Source organism: Protopterus annectens, chromosome 9.part0 (genome assembly GCF_019279795.1).
Source record: "Protopterus annectens isolate FY-2018-M chromosome 9.part0, PAN1.0, whole genome shotgun sequence".
Classification (NCBI taxonomy): Eukaryota; Metazoa; Chordata; order Ceratodontiformes; family Protopteridae; genus Protopterus; species Protopterus annectens.
In genome coordinates this window covers 948,130,779-948,156,215 of record NC_056743.1, presented here as the reverse complement: position 1 = coordinate 948,156,215, position 25,437 = coordinate 948,130,779, and the positions used below count along the sequence as shown (strand labels likewise).

General features: G+C 39.4%; 1 protein-coding gene across 1 annotated transcript in view; it reads right to left on the bottom strand.

The window, feature by feature from the left end:
• The window catches only part of TINAGL1 (tubulointerstitial nephritis antigen like 1), a 527,427-nt gene that overhangs the window by 267,543 nt on the left and 234,447 nt on the right, over positions 1 to 25,437 (bottom strand). The window contains exon 4 of the mRNA XM_044083684.1: positions 18,309 to 18,401. Within this exon, the coding sequence (XP_043939619.1) occupies positions 18,309 to 18,401 (93 nt within the window). The remainder of the gene's footprint in view (positions 1 to 18,308; positions 18,402 to 25,437) is intronic.

Sequence of the window (25,437 nt, the reverse complement as noted above, 5' to 3'; positions counted from 1 at the left end):
GTACTAATGCGCATGACCGACGTCATATCCTCAGTCTTTTCTTGCCCCAGATGTCAGAAGACCCTAAAAAGACAAGGCCCAAACCAAAACACCAAAAAGCCCTGCATCAAACATATATACAATATATACAAATGTACAAGAATATATATATATATATATATTAGCCACACCACCACCCCTAAACACAGAGGAGAAGGAGGGAGGGATTGGACTGCAGCAATGTGGATCCTTGAACATCTACATTTATGGTAGGTACAAAACTGTACTATGTTCTTCATTCCACATTGCTGCAGTCCTAACCATTGGGTAGAATCCCAAAGCAGAGGTAAGGGAGGCTGGCAAATCATAAGGAAGCAGGAGCTGTCAACATGCCTTGCAAAATAGCTGTGGCAAAACCAGCCCTAGATTTAGAGTAGAGAGGAAGGTGGTAATGCTTAGAGAAAGTATGCACTGAACTCCAAGTAGCTGCCTCCAAAATATCCTTAGTTGCCACCCCTTAGAAATGCTGTTGAAGTGGCAGTAGCCCTAGTGGAATGAGGCCTAATCCCAGCTGGAATCTCCTTGCCATGATGGGAGTAACAAAATGAAATGCAAAACCCAATCCACTTAGAAATAGTTTGCTTAGACACAGGCTTGCCCTGAGAACTCAAAGCAAAAGAAACAAACAATTGCTGAGACTGCCTGAAATCCTTAGTCCTGCTTAAATAATAACGCAACTGCCTATGTACATCTAAAGTGTGCAAAATCTTTTCCCCCTTATTTTGGGGATCTGCATAGAAAGTAGGCAAATGAATAGTTTGGTTTAAAGCCACACTAGAAACCACCTTAGGCATAAAGGAAGGATTAGTACGTAATGATACCCTATCCTTATGGAAAATCAAAAGGGCTCTACTGCCATAAGGGCCTGCAACTCAGACACCCTTCTTGCAGAAGTAATAGCCAACAAAAAAGCAGTCTTCCATGACAAGTATTTCAAGTCAGCAGTAGCCGCAGGCTCAAAAGGTTGTAGAGTAAGTTTTTCCAACACAAAATTGAGATCCCAAGCAGGAGTAGGAGCTCTACGTGGGGTCTTATATTCTTTGCCCCTCTAAGAAACTGCTTGAACAAAGGATGTGAAAACAATGGTGGGTCACAATCATAGTGAGCTGAAATTGCTGCAGCATGAATCTTAATGGAAGAGAAAGACAAACCTTTGTCCAGTAACTCAGTAAGATATTGAAGAGCCACACTCAAATTTGGCTCAGAAATCTCCAAATTGTTTGCTGCACTCCAAAATAAAAATCTCTTCCATTTTTCTGCGTACACTTTCCTTGTACTAGGTCTCCTGGCTTCCATAATCACATTTAAAACTTGTTGAGGAAGTTAAGACCTGCTGTCTTTCAAAACAGAATATGCCAGGCTGTTAGATGAAGAGAGTGAAGCCTGACATTGAGCAGGTGACCATCTCTGGGACAACAGGTGTGGAATCAAGGGTAAAGGCCATGGAGGCTTCTTTACCAGACTCCTCAATAATGGGTACCAGTGCTCCCGAGGCCAATCTGGAGCTATTAAAATCATCCTTGGCTTGTCTTGTCTGACCTTTAGAAGCACCTTTGGAAGAAGAGGCAGAGGTGGAAACGCATACACATGAAGATTTTTCCAACTGAAAGAAAGAGCATCCACTTTCCAAGCTGTGTGATGAAACCTCTTTGTGCAAAACTTTGGCAGCTGGTGGTTTAGTGGAGAAGCGAACAGATCTATGTCTGGAGTTCCCCAGGACACTGTCAACTTTTGAAATACATGAGGATCCAGTTTCCACTCGTGGGGATCCATGATTTGTCTGCTTAACACATCTGCTAAGGAGTTCTGTGCTCCCGGCAGAAACCTTGCCTGAAGAGTTAGTTGCAAGCTGAGCGCAGTCTCCCATAAAATCATTGCTTGCCTGCACAATGGGTAAGAATGTGTTCCCCCTTGTTTGTTGATGTACCACATGACAGTTGTGTTGTCTGTTAGAATCAACACCTGCCCTGGAAGAAGTAACTCCTTGAAAGCCATTAATGCAAACTGGACTGCTAACATCTCCTTCATGTTGATATGTAGATGCTGTAGTCTGGCAGGCCACTTGTCTTGTATCCACTTTCCATTTAGATGAGCTCCCCAAGCAATGTCTGAGGCATCTGTCGTTAGAATCTGACTCGCCTCTGGCCGGGTCACAGAGAGTCCCTTGTTTAGGTGACATTCCTGAGCCCACCACAAAAATTCCTTTTGAATGCAAGGTATTATTTGAATGACAGTGTCCAAATCCTGGCAGTGCTGTGTCCATACATTTGAGATACCATTGTAGCTTCCTCATATGCAGTTTGGCATTGGGAAGCACCAGAATACAAGATGCCATGAACCCTAAGGCTTGAAGGACTGTCCTTGCAGTCAGCCCGGACTGAAGAGATAGTTGATGGAAGTAACTGGAAAGATTCTGTTGTTTGTCCGGGGTTAAAAGGCCATCTGGGCTGCTGTATTCAGTCTCACACCCAGAAAGCACATGTCTTGAGAGGGTACTAGACTGGACTTTATTTCGTTCACAGAATACCCTAGGCATCTTAGCACTGCTATGACATATTCCAGATGCTGTAGAAGGTCTTCCTTTTCTTGAGCCAGAATCAGGCAGTCGTCCAAGTAAGGATAGATTTGAATTCCTTTTAACCTGAAGTAAGCTATCACTGGAGCCAGAACCTTTGTGAATACTCTGGGCAGTAGATAAGCCAAAGGGCAATGCAGAGAACTGATAATGAGAATTTCCAGCTCAAAACGCAGATACTTCCTGCAACTTAGTCTTATAGGCACATGAAGGTAAGCTTCCTTGAGATCTAAAGTTACCATCCAATGATCTTTGCCCAGCAGAGGTAAAAGCTGTTGTAACGTCAACATCTTGAACTTGGGAATGTCCAGATAAGTGTTGAGGATAGATAAATCCAAAATTGGTCTCCACGTGTTCCCCTTCTTTGGTACTAGGAACAGGCGAGAATAAAATCCTAGGCCCCTTTCTGGTACAGGGACTGGCTGAATGGCCCCTATTTGGAGTAACAGAGAAATTTGCTTGTGAGCCTCTTTCCTTTGTGGAGGGGGAACATCTGGCATGCCTTTGAAAGGGGGCAATGTATGGAAATAAAACCTGTAACCGTGGTGAATGATATCCAACACCCATCTGTCTTGAGTGATTAAATCCCAATTTTCTTTGAAAAGAGACAGTCTTCCTCCCAAAGGAGCTGCCAGACGAGAATCTACTGGCAGCTGAAAAGGCAGGTCATTGGGTCTGTTTACGAAAGGACTGACCCCTGCCCTCACCAGAAGTCTGAGCAGGTGAACCCCCTGTTCTAGGCCTAAAAGAACCTTGAGCTCTGCCCCTACCACGCCTAGACCTACCCCTAGACTGGGAATCATAAGCAGGATATGTCCATCCCTTAGTAGGCCAATTTCTACTAAACTTGGTGGCTGCACCTGCAAAAATCTTTAACAGTTTGCATAGACTTAGCTTTGTCCTCCATTTTCTTTAAAACTGCTTCCACAGGCGAACCAAATAACACATCAGACTGTAAAGGAGCATCCAAAATCCTAGTCTTAACATGCTCTGCTAAATTCTGATCCCTCAACCAGGCATGCCTGCGAAGAACAGAACTAGTGGCAGCCACCCTCGAGGAGGCCTGCACAGCATCAAAACCACATTGCAAAGAATGCTTACCCACTTGTTCAGACACATGAACTAAATCCAGCAACTCTTTACACTCTATACCTTCCGCCAAAGCATCCACCTTAGATTTCAATTGTGAAAGGAGATAATTTTGATATTTTAGCATGTGAAACTGACAATTCAACGCTCTCATGGCTAAAGTGGAAGAAGTATATACTTTCTTTCCCCACCTATCCAAAGCCCTAGCCTCTTTATCAGTGGGAACAGGATTTTTAACAACAGAGGCCTTAACACCTTTAGGCCCCTGAGAAACAGTTTCCGGGTCTGCCCTAGGACTCTTAAACAGATACTTATGAGCTTCAGGCACCCTATAGTACCTATCAGGTTTAACAGGGGCAGGAGGCAAAGAATCAGGGTTCAGGGATGCCTCTGCAAAAACATCTTCCACCACATTCAACACAGGAGGTATAGCTAAAGGCCTATGCTGGGGTAGAAATAAGAATTCCCTAAGCCTTTTCCTGGAATCAGAGTAATCTTGGCCTTCCCATTTAAAGTGCTCCCTCATGGAATGCAGAGTCTCTGAAAATGAGAAATCCTCAGGAGGAGAAGCTGTAGGAGTGGAATCATCCACATCAGAATCAGAATAAGGAGGATACTCCTGCAAGTCTTCCAGCAGAAGACTCAGAAGCCTCTGAACACTGTTCAAAACTTTCAAACTCAGGTTCCACCCTAGGCCCCCTATCAGGAGGCGGCCTAGAGCCTCTAATCATAGTAATTAAACCTTCTGCCATTTTAAGCGTATGTTTCTTAGGCACAGAACCTGAAGTGCTAGGAGAAGCCCCCACTGAAGCTAAACTTGGCCTACCTCTCAAAGAAGTTTTGGAAACAGAAGGAGAGGCTCTAACTACCTTGGGAAGAGAGGGAAGAACAGTTACCTGAGAAGCCCCTCAGCCTGGCCTACCTCCTGAGAACGCACATTCTGTAACAGTAAAGTGTCTGCCTGAGACTCCATAGAAACTCCTGGCAAAACCTCTGGCTCCAGTGAGCTTTCCAAAGAACCGACGTCCGGACTGCCGTTCATCAACCCTAGGCTTTGCTGTTTTGTCCTTGCGCTTTTTGACTAAGCGTCCGGAGCATCCGGCATTTAATTACAACGCTTCCCAAACACTAACCTGGCACAGTCTAACCTTCTCTTAATAGTGCGTTTGTTAAATCTAGCACGTAGCACAAGAGCGGCAACCAACAACGCTCAGGCCCTAAACAAGGTATACACAAAGTATGGTAATCCCTATGAGGTATCTGCTTCCCACAAGAAATACAGTTATTCACTTTTCTGACATCCGTTAAATACTGTGGCAAGAAAAAACAAAATGTTCCCCAACGGGTACTTAGCCAACTTTGATTCGGTCTGAAACTCCGACTTGGAAATATTTCAGAACAAAAAGCAAACTGCTTCTGCATTCACCATACCCTGACGTCCTGACATCAGTCTAATGCGCCTTGACCGACGTCAGCCATATACTTTGGTATTCGGGCCGACTGGACAGCGGACTACCCCAATGGTTAGGACTGCAGCAATGTGGAATGAAGAACATCTGTGCATACTGAGTAACCCAAAAATATAGGCATTAAAAATCTATGCCAGATTTTTGGATGATATTATTTTAGCAGGGGAAATGAATAAAGAAGAAGCAACTGACTTGGTAAACTATTGGAATTCCACTAATTCATTTTTGAAATGTACTTATTCCTACAACACTGAAAGCATTCGTTACCTAGATGTGCTAATAGGCAAAGATCATGTTAAGGAGAGGCTTACTGCTAACATTTCTAGGAAACTCCACTATTCAAATTCCCTCTTGCATTACACAAGGTGCCACTCTTGGCATGTTAAGAAAGGGGTGGTAAAGGGACAATTTATTCATCTGGCTAAAATGATTTCTGATGACAATATGCTTGAGCAAGAAAGTTCCAAACATCTTGACATGTTCCAGGCAAGAGGGTATCCATTGCAATTGATTGTTAGTATTCGTAGTGAGATTAGTACTAAAAGGTTAGAAGATACCATCCTACCTCTTTTCATGGGTTACACTACTCATATGGAGGATGTTAATGACAGATACGTTACAGGCAAAAATACCAAAAATGATGGCAAGGCATTTGTCACAACTTACACTGTGGACAGTGAGGCAATTGGTAACATACTATGTAAGAACTGGGAAATATTTTTTTTGCTATGGGAAAGATTTTGAGAAGTTTGCTGATAGACCATGTATAGTATATAGGATAGGGAAAGGCTTGAAAAAACTTTTGGAAGGCAGTGAAAAACTGGCTTCACAATCAGCCAAGAGTTGGGGAACCTACAAGTGTGGAGTCTGCAACCAATGCAAATTTATTTTTGAAGGTAACACACTAGTGGTAGGGACCCACAAATTGGTTACTTCATTCCACTGCACTTTTAATTCAATGGGTTTAGTATATGTGGCAAAGTGAGTTCAATGTTTGTATTTTTAAGTGGAAAAAACTAAAACGAAATTTAAAGAGAGTATTTATGAGCTCTTTTTAGGGGTTCCACTACTCAGATTATGGAGGATGTTAATGACAGATATGCAAACAGACAACAATACCAAAAATTATGGCAAGGCATTTGTCACAACTTACACTGCAGACAGTGATGCAGTTGGTAACACACTATGTAAGAACTGGAAAATATTTTCTTCTTATGGGAAAGATTTTGAGAAGTTTGCTGATATACCAGGTATTCTATATAGGACAGGGAAGAACTTGAAAAAACTGTTGGAAGGCAGTGAAAAACTTACTTCAAATTCAGCCAAGAGGTGGGGAACCTACAAGTGTGGACTCTGCAACCAATGTAACTTTATTTTTGAGGGTAACACACTAGTGGTAGGGACCCACAAGTTAGTTACTTCATTCCACTGCACTTGTAATTCAATTTGTTTAGCATATGTGGCAAAGTGTGTTCAACATTTGTGTTTTTATCCTGGAAAAAAACAAACAAAAATTTAAAGAGTGTATTTAAGAGCACAATCTAGATATAAGGAATAAGAATATTAGAAACTCTTTATACAAGCATGTAGAAACACACCCTGGTCATTATTTTTTACTTTTTGGATTGGATTTTATACCCCAGAATATGAGGAGAGGGCCATGGGAAGATCTTATTGAATATAGAGAAATGATGTGGCAACTAAGGTTGAATGCTTGTGTGCCCCCTGGCCTTAATGAATGTATTTCAACCAGTAGTGTACTGTGTTTAAAATCATACAAAGTGTAAACCCTGCACCTTATGTTCTAACAACTACCTTCTTTTCTACTTGATAACACAGGGTTAACAAATTTGCTTCTGTTGTTAATTGATGTGGTGGTCATGTGATTGTTTTACTATTTAAATATTATAGAGTTTGTTGAATTTTTAGATTCTGACGAAGTCTTGGTTATAGACTGCCAAAAGTGCTTAATCCTGTTGGCTCATTACTAATACATTTTTAAACTTCTCGCTGACCCGCTGGTGTCTTCAGTACCTTCAGTTTTAGATTGTCTGTATTTGTTATTCCTGGTTCCTAGTTTGTGTTTTGCATTTGAAGTTGTTCTATCCATGGCTGAGATGGTGAGCAATGGACGGGCTGGTGGCCCTGGACTGCTGGGGTAATTACTGGTGAGTGTTAACATCTTAACTCAACTTGTGCAAGAATTTAATGTTCAAATTCACCACATCCAAAAGGACAGTGCCACAAGTAGTGACTGTGACTTTAATCATACTCCTAACTGCTTAATGAACAGGAGTTGTCAGGACGAGAACCTTGAACCTCTACAGAACTAGGATGGAAACATCTCTCTAGTAGGTACTAATACCATAGATCTTAAAGGGTGGTTTAATCGAGTGTTTGAATTTAACACTACAGAAACCACAAATAATGGTACCTTGCAACAATCTATTTCAAAATTTGAACATGTGCTCACTAAATGTTATAAATTGCAAATAGAAAATGCTTATTTGGTGGAATGTGTCAGGTGTAAGCAGATACCCAGGGGTCTTAGATCTTGGAAATATCCCACTGGGTTGTTGCAGGGTTCTCCTTTGCACCACAACCTCACTGAACTTTTTAATAAGCAAGCTGTTGAACTGTTGGAGCTGCTAATTAAGCACAACCAACGTGAAATTGAGCAGCCCATTGCTGAAGCAAACACTTTAGACACTGTGATTAAGAAAGACTTACTGTTTGCTACTTATAAAACACAATACTTGAATGTGTATACTACAATTGACAACATTGTGAGAGACATTAGTAAACGTAATGAAAAGAAACTTGAAATGAGGGGCGACCATAGAAAACCAATGAGAACCAGACATTTACTGATGGACAGCATGGCAATGAGCAAGAAGTGATGTATTCTGGCAGCAACACTGATGCCCCTTTAGGGAGGGAGTGTTTGAGGAACAGAAGGAACTACAATGTGAACCAGGAGAGGAAAAATTACAACCACAGGTACCAGCAGAAGCAGTATGGACGGTGGAACATGGACAGATAGATGAAAATGTTTCAAATGAACTTCCAGTAGTAATTTCAAACAAAACAGGTGACTTTCATGCTTTTAACTTTAAAAACAACTTGTATCAAACTGAGCATGCTGAAGTACTGAGTACCGGCTACACTTTTGTCCCTACTTTTCAAGCTAAAACAGACAGCATTTTGTTGGACTTGAAATTGTTTATCAGAAAGCTTAATTTTTTATGCATGTTTAACCATGAAAATGTGGAAAATGCAAGTTATGTGTTAAACAGAACCAGTACTTTTAACCCACCCACTGTTCTTCTTTAAGTTTTATTTGAGAAATTATGTGATTATGAGATCAGAAATCACCTGAATACTAAAACTAAAGATCCTTACAACTTGAGTGTGACTGAAAATGAATTGTTAGTATTGCTTTGTTAAGATAAGAACATACGGGTTATGAAACCTGACAGAGGGTGGTGGCAATGTATAGTCAAGACTATTTTAACAAAATGTTTGTTCACATTACTGATGATAAGTATGAAGAAACTACACAAAATTATATTCATGTGGCACACAGGAAAATAGACTTTTTTCTTGCAAGACATATTTGACCGAGGGCAAACAGATGGAGAAACACTGAGTTTCTTTAAAGTGAAATATCCCACACTGCCAACCATTTCTGGCATTCCAAAGCTTCATAAAGATTTGAGAGATCCTCCTGTGAAGCCAATTGTTAATGCCAGTACTGCTAAGATACAAGCCATGGCAAAGTACGTGGATTTGAAGCTTAAACATTGTTTAGCAAGATACCACCCCTCTGTAAGGGCTCTTGGGATATTTTGACAAAACTTAGGGGAGTTAACTATTCAAAAGCATTATGTTTTGTACCAGTAGATGATGTTAGTTTATTTAATGTTATTCCCCACCAACAGGGTTTTGAATGGTTTAGGAAATTTCTAGCGGAGTTAAGAACGTATTCTTTTGATGAAATTGAAATTTTAGTCACATTGATGGAAATAAATTTAGACTACAACTTGTTTATACTGAAGGACAGTATTTTATGCAGAAAAGGAGTGTAGCAATGGGGACAGCTTGCAACCCCCTGTATGGGAACATAATCGTGGTGCAGTGGGGAAAACAGTACATACTGAGTAACCCAAAAATACAGGCATTAAAAATCTATGCCACATTTTTGGATGATATTTTTTTAGCAGGGTAAATGAATAAAGAAGAAGTAACTGACTTGGTAAACTACTGGAATTCCACTACTTTGTTTTTGAAATGTACTTATTCTTACAGCACTGAAAGCATTAGTTACCGAGATGTCCTAATAGCCAAAGATCATGTTAAGGAGAGGCTTGGTACTAACATTTATAGAAAACCCCACTATTTAAATTCCCTCTTGCATTACACAAGGTGCTACCCTTGTCATGTTAAGAAAGGGGTGTTAAAGGGATAATTTATTTGTCTGGCTAAAATGATTTCTGATGACAATATGTTTGAACAAGAAAGTAACAAACTTTTTGACATGTTCCAGGCAAGAGGGTATCCATTCCAATTGATTGTTAGTATTCATAATGAAGTTAGTACTAAAAGGTTAGAAGGCACCATCCTACTTCTTTTTAGGGGTTCCACTACTCAGATTATGGAGGATGTTAATGACAGATATGCTACAGGCAACAATACCAAAATTATGGCAAGACATTTGTCACAACTTACACTGTGGACAGTGATGCAATTGGTAACATACTATGTAAGAACTGGGGAATATTTTCTTCTTATAGAAAGAGTTTGAAAAGTTTGCTGATAGACCATGTATAGTACATAGGACAGGGAAAAACATAAAAAAAAAACTTTTGGAAGGTAGTGAAAAACTGACTTCAAATTCAGACAGGAGGTGGGGAACCTACAAGTGTGGACTCTGTAACCAATGCAAATTTATTTTTGAGGTTAACAAACTAGTGGTAGGGACCCAAAAGTTGGTTACTTCATTCCACTGCACTTCTAAATCAATGGGTTAGTATATGTGGCAAAGTGTGTTCAATGTTTGTGTTTTTATGTGGGAAAAAACAAACGGAAATTTAAAGAGCGTATTTACGAGCACAATCTAGATATAAGGAATAAGACTGCTAAAAACACTTTATGCAAGCATGTGGAAACACACCCTGATCATTCTATTTTATTTTTGGATTGGATTTTGTACCCCAAATTATGAGGTGCGGGCCATGGGAAGATATGATGTGGCAACTAAAGTTGAATGTTTGTGTGCCAATGTTTGTGTGCCTCCTGGTCTTAAGGAATGTATTTCCATCAGTAGTCTACTACATTTAAAATCATACAAAGTGTAAACCCTGCACATTATGTCCTAACAACTGCCTTCTTTTGTACTTGATAATATAGGGTTAACAAATTTGCTTCTGTTGTTAATTGATGTGGTGGTCATGTGATTTTTTTACTATTTAAATATTGTAGAGACAGAGAGAGTGAAGACTGAGAATGATCCCTTGCAGCAGCAGCATCAGTTAAGAGGTTTGTGTGCCTCTCAACTATACCTCTCTTCGCACAAATTATCTGGGCAGAGCCACAAATACATGGAGGACAAATGACCAAAGATAAAGACAGACTTTAAATATTGCTTATAAACTTTGAAAGTTGCTAGAACAACAGGGTTTCCTTTAGCCTGTATTATCTGAATGATATAAAGTCTGAAACTCAAATGCCTGTAATTATATAATGACTTCAATCCCCAGCCGTTTGCCACAAAATTATACATTTTATGAGGTTGAACCAAACATATGAGCCAAAGATTTGGACATTCTGTAATAATCTGGACAGCTGAAAGGTATGCTGTGCTATCTCTTAGCAAAGATATCTGGATAAACCTAAAATAAAATAGAAACATATTTTACTTGATTATTATGATTTGTGTTAGCTGCTAAGCACAATAATGCTCTCCAGGGTATGTGTTAATGTGTTATTAATGCCTTTCTAGGGGTGTAGAGGCCCTACCCCTGCAGCATTGGGGCTCATAACACCCCTGTGCAAGCATTAATTACACATTAACACACACCCTGTTGGGCATTATTGCTTGCTTATTATGCACACATGATGGCCAGTCCCTGGAAAATTGTCTTACACAAAATCAGTCAGTAGTGAAAAAAAGGTTAAAGACTACTGGTCTAGAAGCCATCATCATGAACTGAGTTGTCCTTAAATTGGTAGAGTTGGTAAAAAGTAGGTGTCTTACATATTGCAGACCTTCTTAAGAATCACAGTTTAAAGACCATCTCCAAGCAGCAGACCCTGTCAACATAATATTGCACCCCCCCCTTGTTTAATAAAGGTACTATGTGACTGGACAGGTTAAACTTCTTCTGTCTCCACCAAGTCTGCTCGTCAAATTTTCCCTTAAGGAAGCTCTACTCTTAGTATAATCAGACTACTCGCTATATTATAAGCCTAGCACTTGTTCTCAAAACTTCTCTACTAAGTAAGCACTCTCATACTAAAGTAAGCACTACATCCACCTACCACACCTGTGAATATCCACTTCCCATAAAGGCACAACACTCCCTTATACTGTTCTAGCATGTCGAGTGGTAGATTACTGGCATCCTCTCCAGTTCAGCTGGTTAATCTGGGTATCTTGAGACAATGCTACAATTGTCTCATGTACACAGACAACCCTCTCCTCCTCCCAACAAACACAAATACATGTGAGAGATGCAACTATATAGCCAAACTGGAGGCTGAACTCTCTCAACTCAGGACTGGCATGACCAGACAGGAGGAGATGGTAACCACACACACAACAAACCCAGTCCCACATAGACCTACCACAACTGCAAACCAAACACATAAAAACACAAAGACATACTTGGAGGCTCTAATAAAAAACTTACCAAAACAACAGAGGCTCCCAAAGCAGACATCCAAAAATCCACCACCTCAAAACAAAACACATGCAACACATACTTCAATAAATCAGTGTGTCTCACAGCCCTTAAGGCCAAACACCATGCCTGATACACTAGTAATAGGTGACTCTATAGTCAGACACACTGATGTCCCGCTGACCAGGCTGAACAAGGAGAGGGTGACTGTGAGCTGCCTATCGGGAGCTAGGATCTGCCACATAACACATGCACTCAGGTCACTCCAAAGCAAGTACAAATATGACTCCATCATTGTCCATGCTGGCGTGAATGACCTGAGACGTGCACCCCTGGACTACATGAAAAGAAACATAGAGGAGCTCTCTGATTATGTAGCCCAGGCTGGTATGACCCTGACCCTGAGCAGCATCTTGCCCTCACCAAGAATGATGCCACAATACAAAGACAAGATGATCAGCTTTAATAATTGGCTCAAGTACTGGTGTCATTCTAAGGGGATCCAATGTCTGTCTGCTTGGGGTGACATGTTGGGCAAGCCACGCTGCTTCGCAAGGGATGGCTTGTACCTGTCACCACTGGGCTTCCAGATATTGGCTAAGCCTCTTGCCACCCCCATAGTGCCTTTTTTAGGCAAGACTCAAAAAACAAACCCACCTCCTTAGAAAACAAAAATGGAAAAAAACTAAGGTTAATGCTGCTCAATGCCAGAAGTCTAAATCTCAAGATGCAGGCACTCGATGCACTCCTCAGTATGGAGAACATTGATGTCTGTGCAGTAACTGAAACCTGGTTCAAGGCTCCTGAGAGCACCCCAGTGCTACCAGGCTATACCTCGTATCATGCCTTTCAGCCCCAAAACCCGGGCCGAACCACAAAGGGAGGGGGAGTGTCCATATTCATCAAGGACACCCACACCTCCAGGTTAGTAGCAACACATGAAGCATCAGAGACCATATAGGTGCAACTAACCATAGGCAAAACTGCTATACAACTGGTAGCATGTTACAGACCACCCTCCCAATCTCAGGAACCCCACTCAGCCTTCCTGAAGACATTGGAGGATATGAATGTATCACAAAATACCATCATACTGGGAGACTTCAACTACCCTAACATAGATTGGGTACATTATTCTAGCCCTAACACCCTAGCCCAAAGGTTCCTGGAATTCATAAATTCAAATGCACTGGAACAACTAGTCACCTCTCCCACTAGGGGAGATAATATACTAGACCTGATCATCACAAACATGGGGACAAAATGCTCCACACTGGAGGTATACCCCTCACTAGTGAGATCTGACCACAAACTAATCACCCTGGATATACATATCCCACCTCCACCCCAGCACAAAAGACCACAGTGAAAAACTTCTCAAAAGCAGACTTCACTCTTCTTAAGACTGAGAAGGTATCCTTTAAGCCCATTGGGCCAATGGATACCACATCCCACAATGCTGAATCCTTCACAAATGCTTTCTATGGACATCTCCAAGAATGCATGGATCATGCAATCCCAAATAAATCCAAGACCCTCTCCACCAAAGGCAAGCGTCCTGTCTGGTGGACCTCAGCCATTAACAAATTGTATAACAAAAGAAGGAAGCTACTGCACGACAGAGCAAAATCCCATAAAGGGAAGACATCTCTGATCAACACTAGCAGAAAACTACATTCTCTCATAAAAACATCCAAGGCCAACTTTGAGAGAAAAATTGCTAAGGACACTAAAGATAACCACAAAGCCTTCTTCAGCTATGTTAGAAACCTGGGTGGAAACCCTCAGATATGCTCAGAGTTAATTCACAACAACAAAAAATACACTGAACCCACAGATATTGCCAACATTCTGGCTGACAGGTTCAGTGCAAATTTCTCCCCTCCCTCACCCCAAAAGAAGAAATACTTATCCCAGCTGAATGTAATCTCCCTGTCATCTCAGATGTCCAGGTGAGAGCCTCCCTCAGCAAAGCTAAAAACACAGCATCAATGGGACCTGATGGTATCCCGGGTTGCGTGCTAGGTGAACTCCAAGAGGAGCTAAACCCACACAAAAAGGTGCTATTTAACCTTAGCCTTACTACAGGATATGTACCTGAACACTGGCGTACAGCAACAGTGGTCCCACTCCACAAAGGGGGTACCTCTACAGACCCTGGGAACTACCGCCCCATAAGCTTAACCAGCCTGGTCTGCAAAGCTATGGAAAGAATCATTATGGAACTCATAAACAGAGACATTGGGGACCTACAGACACTTGATCCCACCCAGTTCAGCTTTGTAAAGGGCAGATCCTGCCTTTTGAACCTGGTTGACTTTTTCAAAACAGTCACTAGAGCCATTGATGAAGGCAAAGCAGTCCATACAGCCTACCTGGACTTGGCTAAGGCCTTTGACACAATACCCCACTCAGGCATCATAGATAAGCTCAACAGCTTAAATGTAAACCCTTATGTCACTAGATGGGTTGCAAACTGGCTAAAGGACAGAACCCATAAAGTTAAAATCACTGGAGCAATGTCAGACTCAAAGCCAGTCACAAGTGGCATTTATTTCTCAGATGTTAAAGCAAACATGGGAGGGTTGTGGCTGACAAAGTTCGCAGATGACTGCAAACTAGGCGCCATAGTCGATACACCAGCGGACACATACATCCTACAAAAAGGCCTCATAAAAACGGACAACTGTTGCCGGAGTCGTGGCCTTAAACTAAATACCAAAAAATGTATAGTCATCCCCTTTGGGAAAACAAAGTACCCACAAATTATCACATAGACAGCAACCCACTGAGTATGGAAAAAGTAATCAGAGACCTAGGGACCCAAGTCAACAGCGACCTCTCATTTGACACCCACGTTGCCAAAGTGGTTAGAAAGACATTCTACCTTGCACACCTTATCATGAAGGGATTCACATCCAGATCCAAGGATGCCATTGTACCCATATACTCCTCCCTCATCAGACCCATGATTGAGTACAATGCCCCATTTGGTATGTACCTCACCCGGCATTTGCAACAGCTGGAGAGACCACAAAAGTACCTCACCAAGAGGATCAAGGGTCTCCAACATATGTCTTATTCTGCCAGACTAAAGAAACTCCAGCTCTATTCAGTAGCATACCGCCTGCTCAGAGGTGATCTGTGCCTGACATACAAGGCCATGTCCAATCAGGAACTGATGGACATGCTCCACCTCAAAAAATCCAAATCCATCAGAACCACGAGAGCTAAAGACTTAAACCTTGGCACAAGTATGAATAGGACATGCTGGAGGGATAGATTCATAACCCAGAGGCTTCCCATGCTCTGTAACAGAATCCCAGTTCATGTTAGGCAGAGCCCCTCACTAACTCTCTTCAAGAGAAATCTTGATGAGTGGATGGGAGATCGTAAGTTTACCCCAGGGGTCACCTCTGTGTCACTACTAGACAGGGGCACAGTAAACTAATTCTATTATATAAGGGGACCTTCACTGTGTCACTACTAGACAGAGGCACAGTATTCTAAATCTATTCTGTACATTTTTGTACCATTTCATAGGGTGGTGAAAGCCACATCACTATGGCTAGGCTTACAAATGCCCCAGGGCAGATAGCCTAGTACTAAACTATGAAACTATGAAGTAAACTCATTTCAAAATTCACCTTGCAAGTGGGTGGAACACAGAAGTCACAGACTGAAAAATACATCTACTTTTTCAATGGCCAGCAAGGATAGTGACTTCCTGGAAGAAAAGAGAGTAGACAGTGGGAAACACATGCACAACTCTAATATGACTAACTTTCCTATAATAAATTAAGTCAACAGTGTTTGAGAAATGGGGCATTAACTTCTTACTACATACTAGAAGATTACATGAATAACATGAAAGGTGACTGCTATTTACTTTACACAAACAAAACTATCCATCACAGGCAATGAATCTCTTCACAGCTATATAGGAAGGGCAACGCCACAACCAATAATGCTGTCATTGCCAGATTCTGGGCAGATGTAATGAACACATGCTTTAGACATGCCAATCAGTAAATGTAGACTGATATACAGTCTTTTCTGAATTTATAGATAAACGTATTTTATTTATTTATTTGTTTGTTTGTTTATCAGGAAGGTCTGATTTGGAACGTGCCAATTTTCAGCGAAGACCCGGAGAGAAATGCTCCAGATACATGTCTTTGTTAACTGGGATAACTGCCTTAGAGCATGTCAACCAGCAGGCCAAGATTCAACAGGTAGGTGACAACTTGGCAGTAGAAAACCTTGTCAACAGAAAAATAAATGATGACCCAAAAATTATTTTTGCAATCCCTTCCAAATATTCACATTCATTAGTAATTGCTGAACATGGCTATTAAGGTCCTCTGATTTTAAATTTAGCATGTAAAACAACTTGTTTTAAGAGAGACTTTAATTTGTATTTAAAAGGAAATGTTAAACCTCATTGATGACAGAAAAACAAGAGTGAGCTATATTATTTTTTTCTTGTATTATATATCAGTCTTGTTATCCATACCCTGCAATTCTGTTTCTTGCCATGTCTCTAGTAGAACTTACTCTATGTCCATATATTGAGTGCTGAACATTCATTATCATCTCTACTGAAAATTCAGTAAAAAAAAAAAGTTGGAAAAAAATGTTCCCTTGGGAAGTGCCAGAGTATAATCAGCAGCTAGTGTTCACAGTATTAAACTGCATACAAACCTGGAACTCACAGAGCGCTATCACACTTTCATCTCTAATTATATAATAAACACTGTGCGCGCGCGCACACACACACACACACACACGCACACACACACACACACACACACACACACACACACTCGCTGATGAAAATGCAACTGTGCTGTCTTTGTAATATGTTTCATTTTATGTACCAAAGCCTGCTCGGTGACATATCAGTGTGCACATGTCAGAGCTGTCAGCATCCTGCATTGATTTTAATATGTGGTATTCCTTAATACTCCATGTTTTACATGGCTGAATTCAGTGGGTGTAACAACTATGGAAACTTTTTAATTACAGATGCACAGACTGGCAAAGTATTCTTTATAGCTGAGGACATGATCCACCATGGGAAACACCTTCAAATGTCAACAAGTGATGCAATCTGTTTATATTTTACACTGTTGTCAGGTTTGTGTGGTGTGTCCTAATGAAGACTACATTACCAAACCAACTTGTTCTCTACAAAGAGTGCAGACTGCATTTGCTGAATTGAACAGATTACTAGACCATACATCAACAGCAACTAAGTTGAAATGCTCAGGTTTATTTTCCCCATCATGGGCAGACCCATATAAATAATTATTTAGCAGGGTGATGACATTTGCTGTATAAAGACAGCCCATAATGTGGTATTTAGGGATAAACCATGGCAGCTTCACAGTCAGTCTGGAGGCTTAGAGGGATACAAAGTCCTGGCTGCAGTCTAGGTGACCCAGCTTCTATTAGCAGCTCAGGTGGCTGAAGGAGCAGCAGGAAGGGATGAGGTAGGTGCTTAGATCGGAAGAATTGTCCAAAAAAGGGGATCTGCCCTCTGATGAAAGCAATAACCAAAAGACATTACAGCTCATTCATTCTTATTATGCCAGTTTTTATGTTTTGCAAATCTGCACTACCACTAAATGGCTTCCGTAGATACATAGCATCATGCTGCCTGAATGGGGGAAAATAAGGTGTCTCTACAACGTTTATCCAATATGTGAAAAGTAATTGAGTATGTTACTATTGCTCTAAAAATATAAGCCTTATCTTAAAAGATTCTTTAAAATGTTTACCATATTTAGTTTGATATTATGTTATGTGTTAACCACCTTTGTTAAAAAAGTGTTTGTTATAAATGCCTTAATGCACCAATAATTTTATTGCTGGATACCCACTGCTAAGTGACTAAGCTCATAATGTATGTAAAGGAAAACTAATAATTAAATGAATACCTGGGAATGGGTTTTAGAATATTTATTTATGAAAATATGATTTTCGTAAGTAAAATTGCTCTTTATGACAGGAGGCAATGTCAGATGTGTCAGAAACAGTTTCAACGTGGCTAAAAAAATATGAAGCACTGACGGAAATTTTAGCTAACTGAGGAAACTCATTACAATTCTTTGTGACTTAGAATTTTACTCATTGTAGTGCAATTTTAATTTACATTCATTATCTGCAGTGTCACCTTAACAGGTGGTGTCGGTATTAGTTCATTTGCATTTCAGGTATGACAGTGCTCACCCATAATTGCCGATGTTGATTTCCTTAATCAATTCTTCATTAATCAGACATGCATTTTCTTCACAATGCCACTTTCCATCTTTACCACAGGTGCTGTGAATACACAAAAGAAGTAAACACATTTAGTGTCACATCGTTTAAAAGTAATAAAAGACTAAGCCACATAAATACAATTATTTTAGGAGACGAGCTTCATTCTTTCAGCTTCTGGCAAGCCTACTCTAGGTAATCATGGCTATGGATATAGATATAGACATAGAAATAGATATTCTAACCTTGAATCCTAGGTAAAAGGTATGATGAAAACACAGATCTGGTTTACTCTGCAAATACTTAAAGATATCTGTACTTTGAAGATGTTAATATTTTACCTGAAGGTTTACACCATCAAACTACTGAAATTTCCAGAAGCTTAACTTAATTATACTACTTTCTAAAAAATAAAGTGAACATTTACACACTGTCTACATAAAACAAAACAAAAAAATACATGCATCCAGCCAAAAGACACAATAACCTGTCTTTTGACTTTTCCCGGTTAGGGGTTGCCACAGTGGAACTCCGGTCCACTAATGATTTGCAGTGAATTTTTACAGTGTGGAGTTGCCAGCCTGATATCCAACCTTCAAGGAAGGCACACCCACACATGCACACATCTACCTGCATGTCTTTAAATTCATTCGACTGCAGGGAGGACACGCAGACTCCGTACAGAAGGCACTCCAGCTGAGAATCGAATGGGAGAACCTCTTGTTATGAGGCGACAATGCTACTGCTGCACCACCGCGGCCTCCTGCACCACTGCAGCCTCCTGCACCACTGCAGCCTCCTGCACCACTGCAGCCTCACAACCAACCTAGAAACACCCCAATACTTAAATTCACACCTTGTACAACTAAACATAATTAAATAAATAAATAGCAAATAAAAAAAATAATAAACCAAAACTGGGACTAATCTTTCAATTCATTACAAAGTAACAAATGAAAAATATCAATTATGGTTTCCTTCAAGTCTTAGGGTCAATCTCATTGAATTTTTTTTTTGTCAATGATACTTCTTCTGGTCTCTCCACACTTTAACTAATATGATGCAAATATGGTGAACTAAACCTTACATTTTGCACATCAATGAACAAAGCAAAATATAAATCACCAGAGGACTACAGCAATTGTGGCTATGGAAAATTAAGAACAGATTTTAGTAAACATGAAACAATCCACCCTAATATAATTTACTTACTAGCACAAGGTCATTAATATCACCACCACAACCACCACTCCAACCAATAGTCAGATGGTCACCACTTCTTTTTAACTTTTAAAGATTGAGTAGGAAGCATAACCCTTATAATCAATCACCAGAAATATTTTAGTGTTACATTTGACCCTTCTCCTCCTTTCAATTTGCACATGGAATTGTCAAACAAAATTTCCAGAGCAGCTAAATCCATGTTACAAAATTTTCAATCCACTTTCTAATGAACCCATGTCCTGAAATAGCCAGGAATATGCTCATGCTCTTATGAACTCCCAATAATTTAATGTCTTCCTTTATAGGGGAAATACAACTATTACAACTGGTTGAGAATAAAATATGCCACATTGCATATTTGGTAAGTCGACTAACACATCCCTGTGATTTTCTGGGCAGGTTCAATTGGCTATCATATAATACCAGCGTCACTCTAACACTCCACACAGTACTACACAAGACATTACTATTAAATTACCCATTTCAGCAGTATCCAACCTGCACATAGTAAAATAACGGTCAGGATTATACCTCACTCCCACAGAGAAAATGTTAATTACTCTCTTATGTTAACGATACCTTGCCTGGGACTGGATCAGTGAAAAAGCCTTTTCCAAATTTGGACCTGCTTCTTGGAACATCATTGCCATTAGTATCTATTCACATGAAACTCTGATTAGCTTAAGAAGTAACTTTACAAACTCTTATTAAAGAAGAATAACTGTGAACCATATACACCCACCTTGGACTGCACAACTGATAAATTGTGCTCTACTTGTGAATTAAGAAATGCATGCACACTGTGGACATTCCAGCTGCAGAGTACATGTGAATACATGATTTTTGCATGTACATTACACATATGTCTATAGTCTGTAAATACCCATCGTGCATAGTATAGCCTAATTTATGTGATTTTGCACTGGCACTTTTTGTTGAAACAATGTTTTCTGTTCAGTTAACAAATCTAATGTTGCACTGTCAGTTGCCACTTGCATTTGCTTTTGAGTGTCTACTTATTTTAACAGCAGACATTCTTCAGGAGCTCCCTGCATACTTGTTGTGTACTTACCTAATTGTTTTTTACAGCCTTTTTTAGTCTTGCTCTGGATTCCTTCTTATATATGCTAATTCAGTGTTGCTCTGTATGCATTGTTTATTACATTCAGTCTGAGCCCAGGTTGCAGCTGAAAGGACTCTTTGTAGCATCTCAGAAATTCAGTTAGCAACCAAGTAACAAGCAAATCAACTCAATAAATGAATAAACAGATGTAATTTTTCAGATTGCAAGTGTAAAATCAAAACCTATATAAACATCCTTGCCATAAAGAAAGGAAAACAAGCATTGAAATAAGCACTGTGTACATAAATGACCCCACAGGATGTGACATTCATGCCTAGCAGAAATTAAAAATAAACTAAATAAACCACATGTAAGCTGCTAAAGTTCCAGAACAACCAGTCCTGACATAACCCTTACTAAGTTACTCTAAATTTCAAAATCATATCAAACAGATGAACTGTCACTGAAAAAATAAGTCAAATTTACCTCAGAACTAGATAGCTCAAAAGCCATTCATGAGATAGTCCCATCATATAATCCTGTGTAAATTCCATATTTTCATAGTCAGTAGATGAACTGGATATACAGAAGCTCTAGTTTGTGTATGCTTGTGTGCACGTGTCTGTGTCATATATACATAGAGACAGATATAGGTATGGCTATAGATATAGATATAGATTTAGATACAGATATAGGTATAGATATACTGCTGCCTATTGATTACAAGCCTTCCCGTGACATGACTAGTCCATTCATTTGCCTGTTCACAGACTGCCATTCATGAAGACCATCATGCAGACAGCCATCAGAGTTTTACAGTTGTAAAGTGAAGTTCTACTGCACCTCCACACTCCAGCAAATAGCTTGCTGTGTCTTGCAGCTTGACCGAGGCAAGTCTTCTTCCTCAGTCCATGTGCTGATTACTTCAAGTATTTTGATAAACACTAACATTTCTGACAGGAATTTAAGTACTATTACAGGAGTCAGATAAGGGCAGGTTGTTGCTGATACTGTGACACGGAGGCTTGGCCTGGACACACTTGGTTCAGAATTTGGTAGGGATGAATGGGCAACACTGTGTTGACTGTCTCAATGGGAAGGTAATGGTGTCATTTTGAGGATCAAGTGCTACTGGATAAAGGCTGAGAGACAGACTCAGCCATTGAAGTAAGGAATATGGGACCTGTCAAAGACTACATGAGTAGAAAGATACAGATAGAAAGACAGAGAGAGAGGTGGGAGTAGTGAAATGAAGAATTAAAAAAATGTATTCTCTGAAGATAATCCCCTATTACAAATCCTTGTTCCTCTCTACCTTACTTAATGATCTAAGGCAACAGAAGGCTATTTTTTCCTGGAAATAGTCAACATCCCACCACTGCATGTGTGGTTCTGTGTGAAATGGCACTAGGAAGGGGAGAATGGAATGACCGGAGGGAGTACAGACCATTTCATTATAATAATCCTATAGCTGAAATTTGTTAGACACAATAAAGCCTTGTCAGGCACAATGTAGTACTTTTAAGGAGCAACTATTCAATTGTCACTATTGGCTAAACTACATATTTATTTAATTTGAATTGCCATATCCATATATCCTATTCACAGTGCTGAAATGTAAAGATAGTAAGACCAAATAAAAAATTGGCATACATCCAAAAAAATCAAGGAGGCACATATCAAAACATGCACATTTATGATCTAAAGAACCATGCAGACTATAGACGATTATAATAGACAATGCCTCTGTTTGCAACATGTGATTTTTCACAAGTCTAAAACTTCTGTTGTGTTTAAGTGCCCACCTACTTAACTTCCTAATTTTCTCTTAAGAAATTCATTTAGAAGTATATTTCTATTATGTTTTACTCCCTGAGGATTTTTTTTCTGGCTTGCTATAGACTTCTAGCAATTCAACCAACCACATTTAAAATTTATTTTGTTCATGAGCTCACATTCTGACAATTCTGCCAGTGTGGACCAAATTTCATATTCTTATCAAGCATTATGCAAAGCAGTATCTATGACTTTTTCTGGCAGAAAAGTATAGATTTATGAGTTGCCGTTGCTTTGATGACAAAATGCTTCCAATTTCAAACTCATGTCCAAAGGTAATTAAAAATGCTAATATTCCTGTTCTGCAAATAACACTAATAAAAAACGATGTATTACTTCAGTCATGAAGTTACATAGAAGACTGGTGAGTCATATCTGAAGAAAGCCAAGCACAGAAAAACAAAAGACTTTAGAAGGAAATGAAAGAACAAGGAATGAAGATAATCTGTTTATAAAATAAAGCAAATCAAAAAGAATGACATCTATATTGCCCGTACTTCTATAGATAAAGAATGCACGGTATTTCTAAAGCTTCATTTTTTAACCTTTTGTCTTAAAAATGTGAAATTATAGACTGTGAATAATTACCTTTAAGGAATATGACTTACTGCTCTAAGTTTAATAAAAAATATAAACTTTGTAAGGTACAACTTTAGTACAGCAAACAGTTCAGCTAGGAAACATGATTCATAACAGAAAAATTGCATATAAAAGTATAGCTCATACCAGGTGCAATTATGAGTGAATTCTTTAAGCTGTAACATATTTCAGTATTTGTAAAAATACAGTGCCAGCAAAAGGGACTTAAACATAACGATTTAGTAAGTGATGCTGTGTCTGTTGTAGAAATCAAATATAAAGAAATAAATAAAAAGAGCACCTACAAGTAGAAATGATTAACAAACTTCCAAGTTTTAAAATCCAGCTCATACACCTTTCCCAATCCTGGTCATGCATCTGTTCATCACCAGGTTGAGACTTCTAGGAAAAGTGCAAATTTCTTGCTGCTTAATCACAAAATGTTTGCCCTCCTCTACTTGAATCATTGCACCCCTTACAACTTTTCCTCCTGCATTTGAACAGAAACATCCTTTTTTTTACTCCATCATTAAAGAATACTTCTCATCTTGCTCTCTTTCTAACTGCTCCATCCACCTCTCTACCCCTCTCATGCATCCCCTGTTATAAGCTGCTAAGTTATAAACCTTGTAGTTACACCAATCTGGAGCAGGCAGCCTGAATAGAAATCATCATATATCATTCTCTCTTAGTCATGTGCTATTACCACTATCCTCCTAAACAAAATTAATATCTTCCACCCCCTCCTACATAATTTTATAACTTACTTGAATACATCTCTTGAACTCTTTACAAACCTATACAATACTAAAATCTCTCTTGATACATAATTTTATAACTAATTTTATTATGTAGTTTGAACTCCTTGCAAACCTTTCTTTACTGAATGAAAGAACATTAAACTTCTTTGCAATAATATTTCCCTTCTGCAGTATCAATGCATTTACTTCTGCAAGATTTTAAAGCTGGAACAAATGCATATATTTATAATTGTTGATGTAAATACTTTACTATATATACCTGTGTTGTAATTATGTTTGTTGTTTCATGTCAAATGTAAAGGTTGTTTTGCTGAGAATTGTCCAAAGTTCACTTGTTAATATAAATGCACTATGGTGGAGCTTTTTTCCCTGGGCCTCTACCTAGTTGGACTTTCCCAGTCAACAAAGACAAATGAATAAATACTTTGTAGAATATATTTGCATTTGGGATACAGGGTTATAATTTGCTTTAGAGAACATGTGACCTGCACATCACCAATCTGACTGGAGAATGAACATTTTCCAGTAGGGTGCTCATGCAGAGGCAATACTACTGAAAAACAAGTCCACTGCTTCATGACAGCTGGATATTTAAAAAATGCAATAGCATAAAATTTAAAAAAGTAAATACCACAATAACAAAGAAGTCTGCATGTCTGTGAAAGATTGTCTGTGTATACTTCTGTATGCACGTAAGAAAAAGTAAATGCATAATAACAAAAAAGAAGTGTGCATGTATGCAAATGATTGTGTATACTTCTGTATGCACGTTAGAGTGTTTGTGTAATTGAATGCTTGAAAGTGAAAGGGAGGGAGAGAGACAGACAGAGAGAGAGAGAGAGAGAAAAACAAGAAAGAGCATGGACTGAAAAAGGCAGCCCATCAGCACAGATGTACTAAACTGTTAGTCTGGTATTACTGATGGACTTTATTCCTCAGTGATTTACCTGGGAAATAATTACATAAAGACACACTGTTGTCAAAATCAGGTGGACAAAGACTGAACACTCAGGCTTCAATTCTCCAAGGTTCGACTCACTGATGATTGCAGTTCCCCACAATAAATCACTGATGACCAGTTGTGTAAGAAACAGTTCCTTTTGGGGGGGGGGGTTGCAAAAATACAAAGTGTTTTTGGGGTTTTTTTTGTTTTTTTGAAGGATTTTTTTTTTTAATGAATGCAGTTCGGGGATTCTGATCTTAAGTGCATTTCTTGCTGTCCACTCATAGAGTAAGTGTCAAAATCAGAGACAGTAAAGGGTGTGAGGTGGACAGAGAGGGTGCTGCAATACCTTGCCTTTTAAGTGTTTTTCCTCTGTAGAAGTATATGTGTCAGTCTTTCTATATTCTGTGTGTGTGTGTGTGTGTGTGTGTGTGTGTGTGTGTCACTTGTTTGTGTTTCTCACATGTGTATTTTCTACCAAATGAATGACACCGATACACACACACACACACACACACACACACATATGTATGTATATATATATATATATATATATATATATATATATATATCGAAGACCATAAAACAACACATAGACAAGTGAGTGGCTGCAAAGTTGTGAGAATCATCATTTGGTTGAATTAAGGCTTTATATAACATTGGTATACAGGAATATGCATAAAAGGGAATGGT